General features: G+C 35.7%; 1 protein-coding gene across 6 annotated transcripts in view; it reads left to right on the plus strand.

Moving 5' to 3' along the window:
* The window catches only part of phactr4b (phosphatase and actin regulator 4b), a 52797-nt gene that overhangs the window by 21295 nt on the left and 12172 nt on the right, over window positions 1–19330 (plus strand). For 5 of the 6 annotated variants that reach the window (XM_051131561.1, XM_051131560.1, XM_051131562.1 and 2 more), the window contains 4 exons: window positions 10033–10203; window positions 10670–10750; window positions 15528–15977; window positions 17047–17454. In XM_051131561.1, the coding sequence (XP_050987518.1) occupies window positions 10033–10203; window positions 10670–10750; window positions 15528–15977; window positions 17047–17454 (1110 nt within the window). Of the gene's footprint in view, window positions 1–6333; window positions 7039–10032; window positions 10204–10669; window positions 10751–15527; window positions 15978–17046; window positions 17455–19330 lie in introns of those variants that run through there. The other variant, XM_051131559.1, reaches the window with a different exon arrangement.

Here is a 19330-nt window from a genome sequence, read left to right on the forward strand (position 1 = left end):
TTGAAGTCTGAATCCCGATGATCTTTGTACTGTTTCCCCCAGTGCAGGGTGTGAGACGCCACCGATAGTGATGACAAACAAGGAGACAAAGCGCAGCTGACATTCAGTTACTGCACAGAGGAAGCTATCAAGTCTTTACTGTTCCTCAGCCAAACAGCACGGCTAGGTTTCATGTCACAATACAGGCGTCTTTGTTCTCTCAGTGGACTCCGCTCGACATTGTATTTGTTTGCAGTGGTTTTTCCTTGCGGCAAAATGTCAATTCACTGGACGCATCTGAAACTTTTTATCCCTACAGCGTGTCCAATTAAAGTTTGACCTTGAACAAAAACAGCTCTAAATAGAGATAGGTCACGATGTTGTCCAACAACCATATAATATAATTTGAATTAATATATTTAAAGTACCCTTTACGCCCCTTTTTATAAGATGTATTATCAGTCTCAGATGTCCCCAGAATGTGTATGTGAAGTTTCAACTCAAATACCCCACAGATCATTTAGTATCATTTTGAAAATGCCTATTTTGAGCAGAAGCAGAAACACAGTGTTTTCGTACGTCTCTTTAAAGGGGTCATCGGATGCTAAGTTCACTTTTTCATGTTGTTTGAACATTAATGTGTGTTGGCAGTGTATGTACAAATCTACCCTATAATGATAAAAATCCATGCAGTGGTTTTTAATTAATCTGTAAAAATAATATCCCCTTTTTCAAATCGAGCCGTTCTCAGATGCCTGTCGGTGTGCCGTCACACCCACAGAGGCCGCTCCCACGATAGTTGATTGACATGAGCTCTTACCTCAGACCAGCTGTCACAGTCCAGTAACTTTCCATGTTTTGATGCTGGAGCAGGGATGTAAGTTAGACAAGAATATCTCTGATTGAGCAATTGAGGTGTTGTGTTGCTGGATGTAATAATGAACATAGTGGTCATCATTTACTCCCGACATCTGAGCAGCTGAAGATGCAGTGGATTACATTTGTTTGTGAAGGGAATGCGCCTCCCGATGTACATATATCCGTCTATGTTCGCGCAAATCATTCATGATCCAGCTTCACTTACAGCAGAAGTGAGTAAGAATTTTTTTTATGAATCTTTGCGATCGCCTTTCCTTATAACATGGTAGTTAGGAAGTTTAGCGGCTAGACGCGGCTAATGTAAACAAGACCGTCTTTCCACAGAGAGAAGAGAGGGGCGGGGTGAGCAGAGCTCATTTGCATTTAAAGGAACAACCCCTTAGAATGAGATGATTTTTGTAGAGCTGATTTTGGCAAGGTAAAAAGGGTGTTGTTTTGAATTTTTAATCAAAGTATATTACAGGCTTTTCATTAAGACCCTAAATAATCATATCAACTTGTGGAAAATGGGCATCCGGTGACCCCTTTAAATGCAAATGAGCTGCTGCTCCCCGCCCCCTTTTCCAGAATAGGGCTGTGCCTTTACAGCTCTTACCTCAGATACTTTAAACCATATTAGTTTAATCTTCTGATATAAGGGTTTCTGAGCGCACACAGAAAATGACGTCACATGACATGAGTACTAAACTAATAACGGCATGTTTGTATTAGATCTGTGTGACAGCAGCATAATATACAGTAAACTAGATGAGTAAAGTTTGAGAAAAACTTGAGAAAGCCTAGCCTGAAAGTTCGAGGAAGTTGATTTAACACATTGCTTACATTATTTAACATGTTGTTAGCATGTTTTAGCATGATAAGCTTGTTGCTTGCATTTTCATAGGCGGATTACAATGTTGTTAGCATGTTACTAGCATGTTGTTCGCATGATTGGCAAGTTTCTAGAATGTTTATAGCCTGATTAGCATGTTGCTAGCATGTTTTAGCATAATTAACTTGTTGCTTGCATTTTTATAGGTGGATTACAATGTTGTTAACATGTTACTTAACAGGTTACTAGGATTTTTCTAACATTAGCTTGTTACTAGCTTGTTGTTAGCCTGTTTTTAACATGACTAGCATGTTGCTAGCATGTTTCTTACATGATTAGCATATTACTAGCATGATGTTAGCATGATTAGCAAGTTACTAGCATGTTGCTAACATGATTAGCATGTTGCTAACATGTTTCTTACATGATTAGCATATTACTAACATGATGTTAGCAAGTTATGATCATGTTGTTAAGTTACAAGTTATCATGATTTGCATGATAAGCAAATGATTAATTGTTAACATGATTACCAAGTCACTAGCATGATTAGCATATTACTAGCTTGTTGCTAACATGTTTCTAGCATGATTAACATGTTGCTAGCATATCGTTAGCACGATTAGCAAGTTACTAGCATTTTACTAATGTGTTTCTAGCATAGTTAGCATGTTATTAGCATGTTGGTAGCATGATTCGCAAGTTACTAGCTTGTTGCTAACATGTTTCTAGAACATGTTCCATTAGAATAAATCCTGATGGAATATGTTCCAAAACACATTGCAGAAAACCATTTTAATGGTTTTAATGATTAAAAGTTGATGGTTTGTAATGTTTGTAATGGTATTTATAGTGGAAACCAATAGAATATGATGGTTCTCATGTTTTTTTTTTTCAGCAGGGGAGCATATTGCTAGCATGTTGTTAGCATGCTTCTAGCGTAGTTAGCATATTACTAACATGTTGTTATCATGTTGTTAACATGCTTAGCGTATTGCTAACATGTTGTTGGAATGATTAGCAAGTTACTAGCTTGTTGCTAGCATGTTTCTAGCATGATAAGCATATTATTAGCATGTTCCTAACATGATTAACATGTTGTTAGCATGCTTCTAGCATAATTAACATATTGCTAGCATGGTATTAGCATGATTAGCATCTTGCTATCATGTTTTTAGCATGATTACCTGCTGAAAAAAAAAATTGACACCATCACAAAATAATTGTAATTGTTTTGCTGGTTACAATAGGACTTGTATTGGTTTTAATGGACCCTGTTGGTCCTACTGGTAATTGGTCACCTCCTATTGGTGGCTTGTTAAAACCAATAAATCCTAATGGAATATGTTCCAACACACTGCAGAAAACCATTTTTAATGGTTTTAATGGTTAAAAGTTGATTGTTTGTAATGGTATTTGTAGAGGAAACCATTAGAATGTGATGGTTCTGTTGTTTTTTTTTAGCAAGGTAGCATATTACTAGCATGTTGTTAGCATGCTTCTAGCATAGTTAACATATTATCAGGTTTAGCATGATTAGCATGTTATTAGCATGTTGTTAACATGATTAGCAAGTTACTAGCATGTTGCTAGCATGATTACTGTTTCTATCATGACTCATACGGTTTCTATCATTTTAACATGTTTAAACCACCTAAGACCAGTTGATTCAGTAAAAAACAGTTAAAACCTGCCTAGGCTGTTTGTCTAGACTTAGCTGGTTTAAGCTGAAAAGACCAGCCTGACCAGCTAAAAAGTGGCCTAAACCACTGTAAAACCATCTTGCCGCCTGAAGCCATTCAGCTTAGACTGGCTTTAGCTATTTTTTAAGTAGGGAGTTGTAGCAGGGGTGTAGCACGTAAACACAGAAAAGGTCTGATATGTCGCCTTTAAATGTATATGTTATTAAACATGTTCATGTATAACTTATTTATTAGCTGTTGGACAGTAAAGCGAACAAATTAGTAGTTTGCATGGTAAAACCGTCTTGAAAATGTCTGGTATTTTCTATTTATGCACTATAACGTGCCACCATACACCATTTAGTACATTTCTTTGGCCGTTCCATCGTCTCGTGGTATTTTGAGCATCTCGTCCCAAGTGTTATGTTTAATATGCCGTTTCAAGTTAAAAATAGTCCAGCTTTTTACAACTCTTGCATTCTGCTTCTTTGTTAAGCTGCGTTTGTGTTTTTGAATTTGTTTGCACTGTTTGTGATCGCAAGAGTACATCTTATGTAAAAGCCCCTTAAGAATCACATCTGATATTCTGACATTCGATAAGTCGACTAGTCTTCAGGCAGCCCATCGATGTTTTTCCTAATAAGCTTTTTTTGATCATTTGAAGTGCAGATTTAAGAACTATACATTAAATAAGTCTGATAAACGAGGGTGTCTGGAATGACACTGTAGTTATTTGTGCATTTACAGCAATGCATAAGGGGGTGGTGTGTAGCGGCAGGGCAGTGATTGACTCTTCATGGTTTCTCCCTGCGGAGACAGACTGTTACATAATGAAACAAGCTGCTCCAGGCTGAATGCCGGCCTTATTTCCGACAACACAACTGCCTACACACCTCCTCCTCTCATCTGCTTAGCATATACACCTCAAGCCTCTGGCTATGGAGTTGCATGTACAAATGCACAGTTCACTCATGCTTAGGGATATATTCCAAATCGACCAGTTTTTAGGCGTAAGAAGTGTTAAAAAATGCAACAGAATGCAGGACACTTTGTGAAAACCGTGTGAGACGCTCTTTGGAAGACAATTGCATTCTGTTTTGCTCTATGTGATGCGGTGGGGTCGTAGAAAATGGTTTTGAGTTTGTGCTGTTCTGCTTAAGTGCTTGAATTGTTTCAGTCTGGTTAGGTAATGTAGCTGAGAGGTCCTTCAAATCACTGGGCCAACAGAGGGAAAGCCGAACTCATTATAGTGGAATAAGCAGTCAGTGCCACATCCTTTGAGAAACAGTTAACATCTTTTGAAAGTACGGGGATCATTCTGTGGGAAGAACTGGAGTGTGTCCAGATTTAGCTTTATTTGGCGTCTAATACGGCTGGTATTGGCAGCTACCTCACGCAACGGATCCTACTTCAATACGTTTTCACTACACCTGTTTTTAGATTTCAGCAGAGTGCAAGATTATAACACTTTTTTTTTCTTTAAAAATTAATAATTGCCTATTTTTCATGTTTTATTTTATTTATTTTTTATTTTTAGTGTTTTATTCTGAGAATCCTGAAAAAAAAAAAAAAAAGATTTTAGCTAAGTGCAAGATTACAAAACCTTTTTCTTACATTAATAATTGCCTTATTATTTTATTTTATTTTATTTTATTTTTAGTGTTTTATTTGGAGAATCCTGAAAAAATGAATTATGGTTTCAGCAGATTTTAGCAGAGTGCAAGATTACAAAACCCTTTTCCTTAAAAATTAATAATTGCATTTTATTTTTTAAATTTAATTTAATTTAATTTTATTTTATTTTTTATTTTATTTTTAATGTTTTATTTGGAGACTCCTGAAAAATGAATAATGGTTTCAGCGGATGTTTAGCAGAGTGCAGGACTACAAAACCTTTTTCGTTAATTAATTTATTTCTTTACTAATTTATTTATTTAGTGTTTTATTTGGAAAATCCTGAAAAAATGATTAATAGTTTCAGCAAAGTGCAACTTAAAACTATTTTATTTTATTTATTTTATTTTATTTTATTTTATTTTTAGTGTTTTAATTTGGAGAATCCTGAAAAAATGAATCATGGCTTCAGTAGATTTTAGATTTTACATTACAAAACTTTTTTTCGTTAAAACGTAATTATTTAATTTTTTAATTTTAATTTTATTTTATTTTAGTGTTTTATTTGGAGAATCCAGAAAAAATTATTAATGGTTTCAGTGGAGTGCAACTTAAAACTTTTTATTTTATTTTATTTTTAGTGTTTTATTTGGAGAATCTTGAAAAAATGAATCATGGTTTCAGCAGATTTTAGATTTTACATTACAAAACTTTTTTCGTTAAAACTTAATTATTTAATTTTTTATTTTAATTTAATTAAATTTTTTTTTTGGTGTTTTATTTAGAGAATCCAGAAAAATTGATAATGGTTTCAGCAGATGTTTAGCAGAGTGCAGGACTACAAAACCTTTTTCGTTAAAACTTAAATATTTTTATTTTATTTTATTTTATTTTTATTTTATTGATACTTTGCTATCACAGGAGTAAATTACATTTTAAAATTAAAAGAGAGATTAATTAAAAGAGAACAGTTCTTTTAAAGTTGTACTAATATTTCACAATAATACTGTTTTTACTGCATTTTTGATCAAATAAATGCAGCCTTGTACATAAGAGACTAAATATTACCAGCCAACTTTTTGTAAGGTAGTCTAAATAAAAATATTGATGCATATATAATTGTGTCAGCAGTCTGTTAGTATCCATCTGTCTGATAAAATTAAAAACCACAATAAAAGCACATCTGTTTAGCATGGAGTCGGCATACGTTTATTGATGTGCACTTATGTTTGTTTTATCTGCCGTTGTCTGTTTTCCCGTTTCACGCTGCGATGGACTATGGGAGGGGGTCGTTTTCGGTTCTCTTCACCTCTAGTTCCCCCCTCTCTCTCCCCGTTTCAGGATCAGGGTGGAGTGCCGTTTCCTCCCTCTGTTTCCCAGGCCTTGCCCCCCTCTGTTTTCCAAGGCAATCTGAATCTCTCCCTGCCATTAATGCACAGCCTTTCGTTCTTCAAACACCTCACTCCCAGCACTCTAAGTGACATCTTTAGCTCCGCGGCGTATCATTTGGAGCCCTGTCTTCCGGATCTGTTTCCTACTAGTTCACTTATCTCGCCGCTATTAGTGATGTCTGATCCATTAAGGGCTAATATCTTGACTCAGGCTGCTCACACTCAAGTTTAATGCAGCTGGATGGTATCTGCGTAACACATTGGTCTGTTTTCTCACCGAACTCAGTGGATGTGCGTCACTCACTGATTGTCTTTCCGAAGGCTGGGACTCATCGTCGGCTGTGCTTTTAGGATCTGATCATGGATTTGTAGTCGACCACTGTTGTTTTTTGTGTTTCTCTTTGTGAGACATTCTGGCTTTTACACTTCTTATGTGCTCGAGGAACTGGGAGTCCTCACACTTTTAGAGTTGTAACACTGCTTGTTCCTCAGACTCTGTCTTCCATCTGAACTGTTGGATATATGGCTATTGTCCATTAGGACTATCGCTTTTTCATTCATACTCCTACTTCAACATTTTCCCTCACATTCTTCTTGATTTGGAGACGACAAACAGGAAAGGAAGTGGACGCTTGTATGGCTTGCTGCTTTCAAACAAGTTGCTATGGCAGCTGGAGTCCAGGTAGACTGATGCATCCACACGCTAAATTTTAGTAATGGGGGACACTGTATTAGTGTTTAAATAGGCTAATTAAAGAGCAGTTTGGACCTGTTTGTGGAGCTTCATGAGTCTTTGTTGTCTGTTTTGCCTTCTCTGCTCTAATGACTCATGGCACTGTTCATTTTTGGGTTGCAGGTGGTTGCTCATATTTACTTATTTTATGCATAGCATTGGTCTCACAGGACTTCCTGTGTTTTACTGGGCTTTAAAGCATCTTCCGCTTTAATGTAAGTGAGAAGTATTAGTAGTATAAAGGTAGTGATCTAGCAAATATTTGAGTGTCAACTGCACTGTGCCAAAAACAACAGTAAAGCCCTTTACAAATGAAGGTTACTAAATTTGACATTCTGCAGATTAGGGATGAATCATGATGGTTATAGGCATCTAACAACCACCTAATGAATCAGTTAAAGTGTTTTTTACAATATAATTTTTGAGTTTAATTGTTTTTTTTTTTTTTTTTTTTTTTTTTTGAGGGTTTTTGTTTCATCTGTGGTTATACAGTTGAAGTCAAAAGTTTACATACACCTTGCATAATCTGCAAAATGTTAATTATTTTACCAAAATAAGAGGGATCATACAAAATGCATGTTATTTTTTGTTTAGTACTGACCTGAATAAGATATTTCATATAAAAGATGTTTACATATAGTCCATAAGAGAAAATAATAGTTGAATTGATGTAATACTGTGGTGTTCCCTGAATGATGCACAGCTTTTTTTTTTAAGTGATAGTAGTTCATAAATCCCTTGTTTTTCCTGAACAGTTAAACTGCCTGCTGTTCTTCAGAAAAATCATTCAGGTCCCACAAACTCTTTGGTTTTTCAGCTTTTTTGTGAATTTGAACCCTTTCCAGCAATAACTGTATGATTTTGAGATCCATTTTTTTCACACCGAGGACAACTGAGGGACTCATATGTAACTATTACAGAGGGTTCAAACACTCACTGATGCTTCTGAAAAAAAAAATATGCATGAGTTGGGGGATGAAAACTTGAATTTGAAGATCAGGGTGAATTTAACTTATTTTGTCTTCTGGGAAACATGTAAGTATCTTCTGTAGCTTCTGAGGGGCAGTACTAAATGGAAAAAAAGATATTTAAGCAAAATAAGAAAAATGTGCACATCTTCATTCTGTTCAAAAGTTTTCACGCCCTGGCTCTTAATGCATTGTTTTTCCTTCTGAAGAATAAGTGAGCGTTTGAACCTCAGTTGTCCTCAGCGTGAAAAGATGGATCTCAAATTCATACAGTCATTGTTGTAAAGGGTTCAAATGCACAAAAATGCTGAAAAACCAAAGAATTTGTAAGACCTGAAGGATTTTTCTGAAGAACAGCAGGCAGTTTAACTGTTCAGGACAAATAAGGGACTCATGAACAACTATCACTAAACCAAAAAAAACCAAAACAACAAAAACACAGCTGTGGATCATTCAGGTAACAACACAGTATAAACAAACAGGGTCATTTTTATAAATTCAACTATTATTTTCTCTTGTGGACTACATGTAAATGTCTTTTATGTGAAATATCTTATTCAGGTAAAACAATTTGGTAAAGTAATTAACATTTTGCAAATTCTGCAAGGTGTTTGTAAACTTTTGATCCTAACTGTGTAGTTAAGTGAATATACAGTAAAAAAAATAGCAATATTGTGTCCTCCTTTTCTTCTTCTGCTTTTGTCTTCTCCTTATTCTTCTCCTTCATGATCCTTCAGAAATTGTTCTAATATGCTGATTGTGTCAGTATTTCATGGCTCTTTTCTAATCAAAAGAATACCTTTTTGTAGTGATTTGAAAGGCTTTACTGTCACTTTTAATCAATCTAATACATCCTTATCCTGAGTAGTATTAATTTATTAATAAATTACTTAAAATTGATTTCAACATATTTCAGTACAAACAATGTTTTATAGCTGTCACAGCTAAACAGGCACTTTTAAAGGCCGTTATTCTCCAAATATTGGACTTTTAAAGGGATAGTTCATCCAAAAATGAAAATTCTGTCATTAATTACTCACTCTCATGTCATTCCAAATCCGCAATGTGTGGTACTGTTGTGTATCTATGCTGAAGGCTGACATGTTAGAGAAGAAATTGTTAAATAAAGTTGCTATTTTTGTTCTCTTTGCATGCAAAAAGTAGCTTCATAAAACCACTGATGAACCACTGATGTCACATGGACTGTTTTAACGATGTCCTCACTACCTCTTTGGGTCTTGAATGTGGATTTCATCAAAAATATCTTAATTTGTGTTCTGAAGATCAACGAAGGTCTTACGGGTTCAGAATGACATGAGGGTGAGTAATTATTGACAGAATTTTCCTTTTTGGGAACTATCCCTTTAAATGCCAGTGTATGAAAGAGAGTACAGTGAGGACCGGCCCCATCAACTGAAAGGTTCAAAGCCACGTTCAGCACGCACTTAAATGGGCCAAAGATGTGAGATTGTGAGTCACTTGGCAGTTCTGGACCTGAGAGGAATTTGAGTGTGTAACATGGGGAAGCAGTGGCCTCTGGCCAGCTCATCATGCTGAGATGTGATTGAGGTCCGCAATAGGGATCCGCTCGCCTTCTCACGAGAGCCGCCAGAAAACACTCTGCATTGGGGTCTAAAACAATAGTGACTCTAAGCAGGCTCAGCAGTTTAGTATGTTTTGATATTGAGGTTGGAGAAGGGTTGCGGTATCAAGTATTTTGTGCATGAGGGCGTCTTTGGATCCAAGCCAGTGCACAGGACACAGCTGCATATATGGGACAGTAGTTTGCCGGTCGTGTTTGTATGATGGCACTGTATTATAATTCATCCTGATGTGGCATGCTATATATAATATGCTTAAGTGAACACTCAAAGTTTGTGTTATATAACCATCTGACCCAAGGCTTCTTGAAGCCATTGATATGCCCTTTGTTGTTTGGGTCAGTGAGGGGACTAATTCTCTGCCTCTTCTCTAGATGATGAAGGTGACCACCAGCACAGCACCACGGGGAGTGAAGGGGGCACGGCAGGGGACGGTACCCCTCCTCCCAAGCGCAAGGGCAAGTTCTCTACCCTGGGTAAGATCTTCAAACCCTGGAAGTGGAGGAAGAAGAAAAGCAGCGAGAAGTTTAAGGAAACTTCAGAAGGTCCTTTGTTCTTTTCTCTTTGTGTTTGTGTTGGAAAAATAGCTTTCCTTTCCCTGATTTTTTTTCTTAAATCACACCCGAATGTTTGTTAATGTTTTCTTTCCTTTGCTGATATGAATGTTGTTTTCTCAGATGTTTTAAACAATGATAAGATGATTTCAGAGTACTTCTGCCCAGTGGTTGTCAAGTGGTTTTACTTGAGGACTTGATATAAAAAATAAAATGCTGACTCAATACAGTACATAAAATATTTAACATACAAAACTAAGCACAAGTGTGCTTATATTGGTTTGTTGTTGTTGTCTAGTTATTTATATTATATTACTCAGATTCAAAATTAGCCTGAATCCATAAACACTGAAAGTACTTATTATCTAACGCCTTTAAAACCATTAAGGTGTAGATACCCATATACCACTGTGAGTTTTTCTTTTTTATTAATAGTGTGTTTTTGTTCTTTCCACAGTTTTGGAAAGAAAGATGTCGATGAGGAGGCCAAGACAGGAACTGATCGAGCAGGGAGTGCTTAAGGAGCTTCCTGACAATGGTAGGAGAGAAAAGTGTGTGTGTGTGTGTGTGTGTACTTGTTGTACTTGTACCAAATGTCCCCACACGGATAGTAAAACCTGAAATTTTTGACATTGTGGGGACCGGCTTGTGGTCCCCATGGGTACAAAAGCTTATAAATCATACAGAATGAGATTTTTTGAGAAAGTAAAAATGCAGAAAGTTTTCTGTAAGGGTTAGGTTTAGGGGTAGGGTTAGGGTAAGGGGATAGAAAATACAGTGTGGACAGTATACAAACCATTGCGCCTATGGAGAGTCCCCACAAAGATAATACACCAGACGCGTGTGTGTGTGCACCCCAGGTTTCTAAACCATATTGTGTACCAAGGAGTTGTTATCCTAAAGCGAAACCTGGCAAAACCTCTGTTTGGGAATGTCTTTATTTTCTAAAAAGGTATAAAAATGCTGGAAGTTTTTTATTAGGGTTGGGTTACAGCATTTATAACTAGCTGTAAATAAAAACTGTGTGTGCGCGTACATGCAAAGAACATGGGTGTTTATGCAACTATATGCACTTTTATGTCCCACGGGTTGATTTTTATTAATATGCATTTTGATGAATTTTATTAATTAACTGATTTGTCACTTTTAAAATGCTTTTCACGTACAGATGTTTTGGTTTTTGTCTCCACACCCAGAACCTTTTAAAAAAACGATTCATAATGCATCACAAAATATTAATTATTGCAACTATTTAAAACTATAATTATCTAAACAAAGTGAAATAATCACAAACCAAACCCATAAAATGTCATGTTGTTTCCAACAAAACTAATAATGTTTCCAGGAATATTTTTGTCTTTGCATTTAAGCTATAATAATTATACTATATGAAATAATTGTATTATTATCTACTAGGGATGTAACAATATAAAAATCTCACAATATAATAACAGAGCTATATGCAATATACAATAATATACGCAATATTTATTGCAATATTTTAAGAGGGAAAAAAATTACAATTTTGTACATTTTAAAGTAAAATTATTCTATCTAATGCACTTTGAGAGTTCAAAATTAAGAGCTCCAACTTATGTTCGTAACCAAGAAAACTTAATTCAGAAAAAAAGTAAATGAATTGACTTGTACCTGAACTTTAAAGGGGACTCAACTCTCTTTTTATTTGTGATACACAGTCTGACTCTTAATTACATTCACAGTGGTGTTTTAGAAAGGCAAACAGATATTTTGAATTTGGACTGCATTAACATTACCCATTTAAACCTCTAGCTGTCAGCAATTCATACTACACCTTTAAAATTTATTTGATGGAAAGGGCAGTAGAGCTTTTTTTTTTTTTTTTTTTAAGGCAAACTCCAGCTTCAGTGATTTCAGGCTTACAAATCCAGTGAAATGCTGTAATCATCTGCCACGGAAATAAAGCAGAACTGGTGGCCATTGTGTTCCCAAACACACGCTAAACTCACTGTACTTGCAATAAACAAGTTCACTGCATTCATTTACTGTGAATGGAGCTGTTTTAGGGCATGGAAAACACCGGATGACAAGGTGATCACCTGAACAATGTGTGTGCTTTGCTTTGAAACCATATTGTGCTTTTGGTTTTAGTCCGTTTGACAGATACTGTGACAAAGCATAATGGCCCAAAACACAACTTTAAGGAGTCAGCAATTTTCCAATTTTCCAATTTTCCAAAAATGTTGTTTACACCATAGAATGTTGTCAAACAAAACGCATAATTTGCAAAAGATGGGAAAAGACATTTGTTGGTTCAGGAAGAATTATTAAAATGACACTATTCTCCTGAGAGAAATGTATGTGACTAACTGTTGGATACTATTGTTAGACATTAAGTATATTGACAATAGTATGACCATTGTGTTTTTAGAGAATCTGTTTCTAAAAGTCTAAATTTGTAGTATGTCTTTTAATTTTTGAGTGGGCTCACTGTATTTCTTACATTCCTGGCATTGTGATCTTTGAGGATGCTGAACATACCAAATGAAAAATGGACTTGGACTCAAAAGGAAAATAAACATTAGGAATGATTTTCCCCCCCGTTTACAGATGTGCGGCATACGTTACTGCTGAATCACAGTATTGTGCCTCAGAGCTATTTTGAGACATGTGCTATACATTAATTTCAGCGCATCATCTCTCTTCCCAGCAGAGAACGATAGACAGCTCAGTGAGGTTGTATATCATTTCAGCCCTCGTTAATGTGGTAGCAGTCAGGGGAGCTGAGACAAATTCTGCAGTTTTTGAGGCAGACGAAGGGTGGAAATTTCAATTTGATAGCTTTTTTTGACTCTTCATATTTTGGGAAGGATATGACATGCAGTTTTTCTTAAGACAAGAAAGTGGAGCAAATTGTGCCCTGCAGCAAAAAGCTTTGAAAGTCATGCGCTGTGAACCGGCTGCTTTAGAGGCCTATTTATTTCAGAGCTGCTCGTGTAACCTCTGAGAGATGTGTGAGGAGACGCAACCTGTACTTTAGAGCTAATCAGAGCTACAGGCTCGTGTCGAACTTCAGACGCAAACCACGTTAGTCTCTAACCCGATTTGAAAGGATTTCGTAAACCTGATCTCTGTTAGAAATAAAAATGCAAATCCTTTTGAATTTTCACAGGGCTGTTGCTTCTAGAGAAGCATAAATATTTGTTCAGTGAAATCAGAACTTAAAAGCGAACTGTTGCGTTTCTGATCGTGCACGTCATGTGTTCTTTTGTGTATATTGACAATACATTTCAATACTTTCCTATGCTTTTCTATGCCGGTGCGCAATATGCCAGTGATAACAGTAAAGAGAAAAGAATTATCCACACCGCATATTGGGGCACATGATTAACTGCTCACATGTGACACACTCATATCGCTAGGCAGTGTTGCCAAATCCACTGTTTTCCCACGGAATGGGCTACTTAAAGTGACCCCAGTAATGTGATATTTCTCTCCTGGGAATGCGAATTTTACCAGGGGAACCCTGCCAAAAACTTGTATTTTACCCTACAGAACATAATTTTAATGTGATTAGGCTAGTTTTGGGCTAGTTTTGAATTGGGCGGGTTTTGTTGTCAAAACCTGGCAACCCTGTCGCTAGGCGCTGTTCACACAGAACGTACTTTTGTTTTGACAAAGATGCGACATGGGCAATGGAAAAGGAAGAACATGCAAGAAGATTTGAGGGACACATTTTAGAATGACATTTCATGCATTAGATGCTTTAAGAGACGCAAGTGCAAACAGTCAAATGCGTCCATGTTTACATAGAAAACAAATTATGGAAAAGCAGTGCAATCGAATAAAAAAAAAAAACCTATTAAGAATTACTACTGTATGTCTGATATTTCATGTTTGCATCATGGTGACAGGCTGAAAGCTGCTTTTTATTGTTTTTACAGAACATTTATGGTCAATAATGTTCACCAATAGTGTATAGGTGTTACAACTTCAGTCATTTTGAATTTGAATTACCTTGACTTGAGATTTTTTTTATTTATTTATTTTTTTTTAAAGCATTTTGCTTGTATTTTTTCTTAACATATAATATGTATAAGACAAGTTTCGTACAAGATGTAGTTGTAGTTCATGCAAAGTTTCTGCAAAGTGATTTGTTTAACATTTACATCACGTTGTAGTTACATTTTCAAGTTGACTAGCTAAAAATCATAAAAATTCGAAAATCAGTCAAACGAGATTTTATTTTTTTGCCAAATCACCCAGCCCTACTTATATGGTGGAAATAATGTCATGCAACTCAATAGATGTAAAGCAAGATGTTCATGCTGCTCTTTTCCTTCAAATGAAAGTGAATGGTGACCTGCTGCTGTCAAACACCAAAATGCACCATAACGGAGATTCATATGGATTTTGTACTATATTCCAATTTTTGTGAAGTCATAAATTACAGCAGTTTTGTTGTTTTGTGTTGGAAACCTTCCCTTTAAGTCTTAAATCTCATTTGTGCTGTTCAAACTGGTCATGAGACATACAATCCAATGTCACACCTGGTGTGACGCATCTTGACACAGCATAAGTGATGTGAATGAGATATCAAAAACACATAGCAGAGAAGAAAATAATGGTATTTTCCAGTCTTTTCTGATGCAAGGATATTGTTTGATTTCAGAAAACGTTACGTAATTTAGCACAAAACTTAGTCATCGAAGTTTGGTAAATATTAGTCTCAGACGCAGAGATTTACTTTCAATTTCACCAAGCTGATTACTCACTAAAAATTCCCACATTTTATTTTGACGTAACAAAGTGGTTACATCTAAGTATGTGAGGTGTTTACTTTCTTTTTTAAATCAGACTTTCCATTAATAACATTTATATTGTTAATTCAGACTGATTTCCGAACACGAGAGGCAGGATTTATCACATGAACCAGTCACAGTCGATCATAACCAGTCATATCCAATCATATCACAGTGGAGGTATTGCGTCCTCTCACGAGACTTTCCCCCATTCATTCTCAGTTCCCCCCCCCACCAAACTCACGGCACGCTTTAGGGAGTCTGTTAAAACTCAGTGGGCTCAGCGGAGTCAAGAGAGACATGGACTCCCATTGTAAATTTACCTGCTGGTATCACTGTTGGACAATGTTTCTTTAGAAAAACAAGTGATTTATACACTTTTTAATGTTATAATGTTTTATATTTATTGTTGTATTATGATTTTTTTTTTTTCTCATCCAATATTTTGAGGAGGCACTGACTCCCAATACAGTAAAACAAATACATTTAAAAATGTAAGAAATTTACATATAATTTTCCCCCCTTTGTTTTCAGAATTAGGTGAGGCCCATGGCCACAAGCCACCTTATGTGAAGAATGGTCACACACTGCCTGTAGGAGTTGGTGGAGGTGTGGGGCTAGAGCAGATTCACTCGCCCTCTGAATCTGAATTTAGAGTCAACCCTGTCTGGCTGCCGCAGCCCGATGACCGCAGAGGTCGTGCCCCTTCTGACGGGGATCATCGCGGAGCATTGGGCCCCCGGGCCTCCAATCAGGATGACGGCAGGAGAGGCGGTTGGTCAGTTGGGACAGAGGACTGGAAATCTAATCTGGCCTGGCAGGGAGATGATATCCGACATGGAGGACGACTACATGCTGAAATGGACAAGAGGCCTGGGCTAATGAAAGCCCCATCCGAGGACGGGCGCAGAACTCGCCCAGAATCGGACTGGAAGCCGACACTTCCTCGCCACTCGTCTGTCGAAGAGGGAAGAGGAAGACGAGGTTTGTAGGACCAATTCTAATCATTTTTCTCTAGTTCCCTTTGTACCTTCCTCTTCTTTGTTCTCTACACTTCTGCCATCACTTCCTCACCTTCTGTTGGGCCAACTGGAGTGAGACGAGTGTCTGTGTTCCCATGGGTTCTGCTCCAGCTAAGGTTCTTATTTAGGAACTGAGCACAGCTAAGCTGAATTCTCCTGTTCTTTCCTAATTAATAAACCACAGCCACCTCAATCCTCATCAAAGTGAACATTATCATTTAGTGCTTTAGAGACAAATTTGTCCCTCCACTAGGACTGGTGATACAGTTTTAATTTAAATTACTCAGTCTCTACTCAAATGTTGCTCTGCTTAGAGCAAAGTATCTTTTATCTTTATATATATATATATATATATATATATATATATATATATATATATATATATATATATATATACTGTATATACTACTCCAATGTTGCTCTGCTATATATGAATATATATATGAAGAGTTTCTGAATTTTTTTTTTTTTTTCAAAAATCATGTTTTAATGTTATGTTTTTGTTTTTTGTGTTAGTAAATAATCAAGATGATCTGTGCTGCACTGTTTTATCTTTACATAATTTTAAGTTTTTAATATTAGTTAATTAGTAATAAGAAAAGTAATTTTCTTATGTTCTTTTATCATTTTTATTAGATTTTTGTTTTTAAATATTTCTGTTTTGATTTATTTGTATTTTTAATTTTTAATTTTAGTCATTTTAAAGTTTACACTTATTTAATTCCAGTTCATTGCCAAGGCAACACTACTAATTTTCAGGGGTTTCTTTTGAAGTTTTTAAGTGTTTAAATGTCCTACTTTATTTTAATAAGCTAAAACTATTTTGCAATAGTTTGCAATAACACTGTGACGTAATAAATCACTAAATCGGATTTTTCATTTGGCGCAATGAAGCAGTTCTACTGTGAAATATTACATTTATCACTAATTTCAGATTAGTTATTATGAGGCGCAAACTAAACATAACACAAAATAAGCTTTACATTTTAATTTGTTTTTCAAGTAACTGAACACTCTTTTTTCCTATACAGAGTCTGACAGCAATCAGTACGTTCCTAACTCTGAGATTTTGAGGGACACACTACGGGAGCCTTTGCCCCCCAAACAGTCCGTCATGCCGCCAAAATGGTTGATGACTTCCACCCCGGAGTCTGGTGCTGACAGCTTGCCCCGCACTCCTGTCCACAACCCCGCAGCTGCTTTCTCCTCTTCCTCTGCCTCCTCCAACTCCTCCTCCTCCTCCTCAGCTGTCAGCACGGCTGGAAAACCGCTACGAAACGTATCCTCGGCTGGCGCCAACACACAGGCCCCCAGCAGCGCTCCCCTTACCACCTCTTCAGCACCATCATCTATGGGCAATGTCCCAGCCCAGCCCAACAAACACCCCCCTCTCCCTCCACCCAAGCCAATCAACCGTAGCAACAACCCCGCCATAATGGGTGAGTGGCCACAAATATGTCTTACAAAATATAACATGACCCCTATAAAAGTCAGTGAAATTACTAGACAATTTATTTGCTTCCTAATGCCAGCTCAATGATAAAATTCACAGTTAAATGCACAAGCATGCGTGTAGATTTGGATATGGATGGTAAGGACATCTCTCTACAAACATACTGTGCTGCTAATCACCACAGATGACTCATCTTAAAGGATTAAAATTTATGTATTTTTATTACTATATAATATAATACTTAGATTTCTGATGTTTATTTATATGTTTTTGACAGTATATATATTTTAAAATATTTACACTACCAGTCAAAAGTTTTTGAACAGTAAGATTTTTAATGTTTTTTAAAGAAGTCTCTTCTGCTCACCAAGTGTGCATTAATTTGATCCAAAGTACAGCAAAAACAGTAAAATTTCGATTTAAAATGACTGTTTTCTATTTGAATATATTTTAAAATGTAATTTATTCCTGTGATCAAAGCTGATTTTTCAACATCATTACTCCAGTCTTCAAATCATTCTAATATGCTGATTTGCTGTTCAAGAAACAGCATTTAATAATATTTAAAACAGTTGAGTACTTTTTTTTTTCAGGATTCTTTGACAAATAGAAAGATCCAAAGATCAGCATTTATCCTAAATAAAAAGCTTTTGTAACATTATACACTATACCATTCAAAAGCTTGGAGTCAATATCATTTTTTTTTTAGATATTTTTTTTTTTTTTTTTAGCAAAGATGCTTTAAATTGATCAAAAGTGACGATAAAGACTTTTAAAATTTTACAAAAGATTTCTATTTCAGTTAAATCCTCTGAAAATATTCTACTCTGCTGTTTTCAACACAATAATAATAATAAACGTTATTTGAGCAGCAAATCTGAATATTAGAATGATTTCTGAAGGATCATGTGACTGAGGTAATGATGCTAAAATTCACACAAAAAAAATTAAAATAGAAAAGTTATTTTAAAATATTAAAAAATATATTATTAAAAAATATTTTAAAATGTTACTGTTTTTGCTGTACTTTAGATCAAATAAATGCTAAGTATTATAAAAAGTATTATATCATAATACTTGTTTTTATATTATCTAAGTATAATATCATAAGTAGTAACAAAAATACATAAATTTTAATGCTTAAAGATGAGTCACCTGTGGTGTTCAAAAACTTTTGACTGGTAGTGTAAGTGTATAAAAGTTATAGAAAAAATCCCTTTTCTAAACAGGAACAACTGATCAACTGCAGAAGCATTCGGCTGGTATTTTACATGGCGGTGAAAGTGCTGTGCAGTTGTTTTAGTCAAACCCGTAATGGTGCAAATGAGGAAATGAGTAAAATACTCAGTGAGGGAAGTCAAAACAGCTTAGAATTAAAATGGGAAATTTCAGTAATTTTTAGATACTTTCACACTTCAGTTTCACAGCTGTTAGATACTCTGACAACTCACATATATAGCAAGGAAATCCTTTAATACATAAAGATTGCAGTATTAATAATTTTTGCCTGAGTTTGTAACTCTGTATTAGTATAGTTTGAGAGATTTTAAAATATTAAAAAACTAATATTCAAAGCAAATCTACTGCGTTTGCTCACAGGCACACACTACAGCATCTCATAAATAGACCACACAGAAGCTTATATGTTTGTTTGAACGTTTTTGCCAAGACTTCTATGTCTGTTTTTACTTTAATATATTTTCTAAGCATGTGTGACATGCAGTGGTGCCAGAAATAAACATGATTTGTAGTGTTAATTGCATTAAATCCATGTACATGTATACCATGCCATACGTCATAAGAACTCAGCCATGTTTTTTATCGTTTTTGCTGTTTTCTGCTTGCTGAGCCAATTTTTGGGG

The sequence above is a fragment of the Labeo rohita genome, chromosome 16, assembly GCF_022985175.1.
Source record: "Labeo rohita strain BAU-BD-2019 chromosome 16, IGBB_LRoh.1.0, whole genome shotgun sequence".
Lineage (NCBI taxonomy): Eukaryota > Metazoa > Chordata > Actinopteri > Cypriniformes > Cyprinidae > Labeo > Labeo rohita.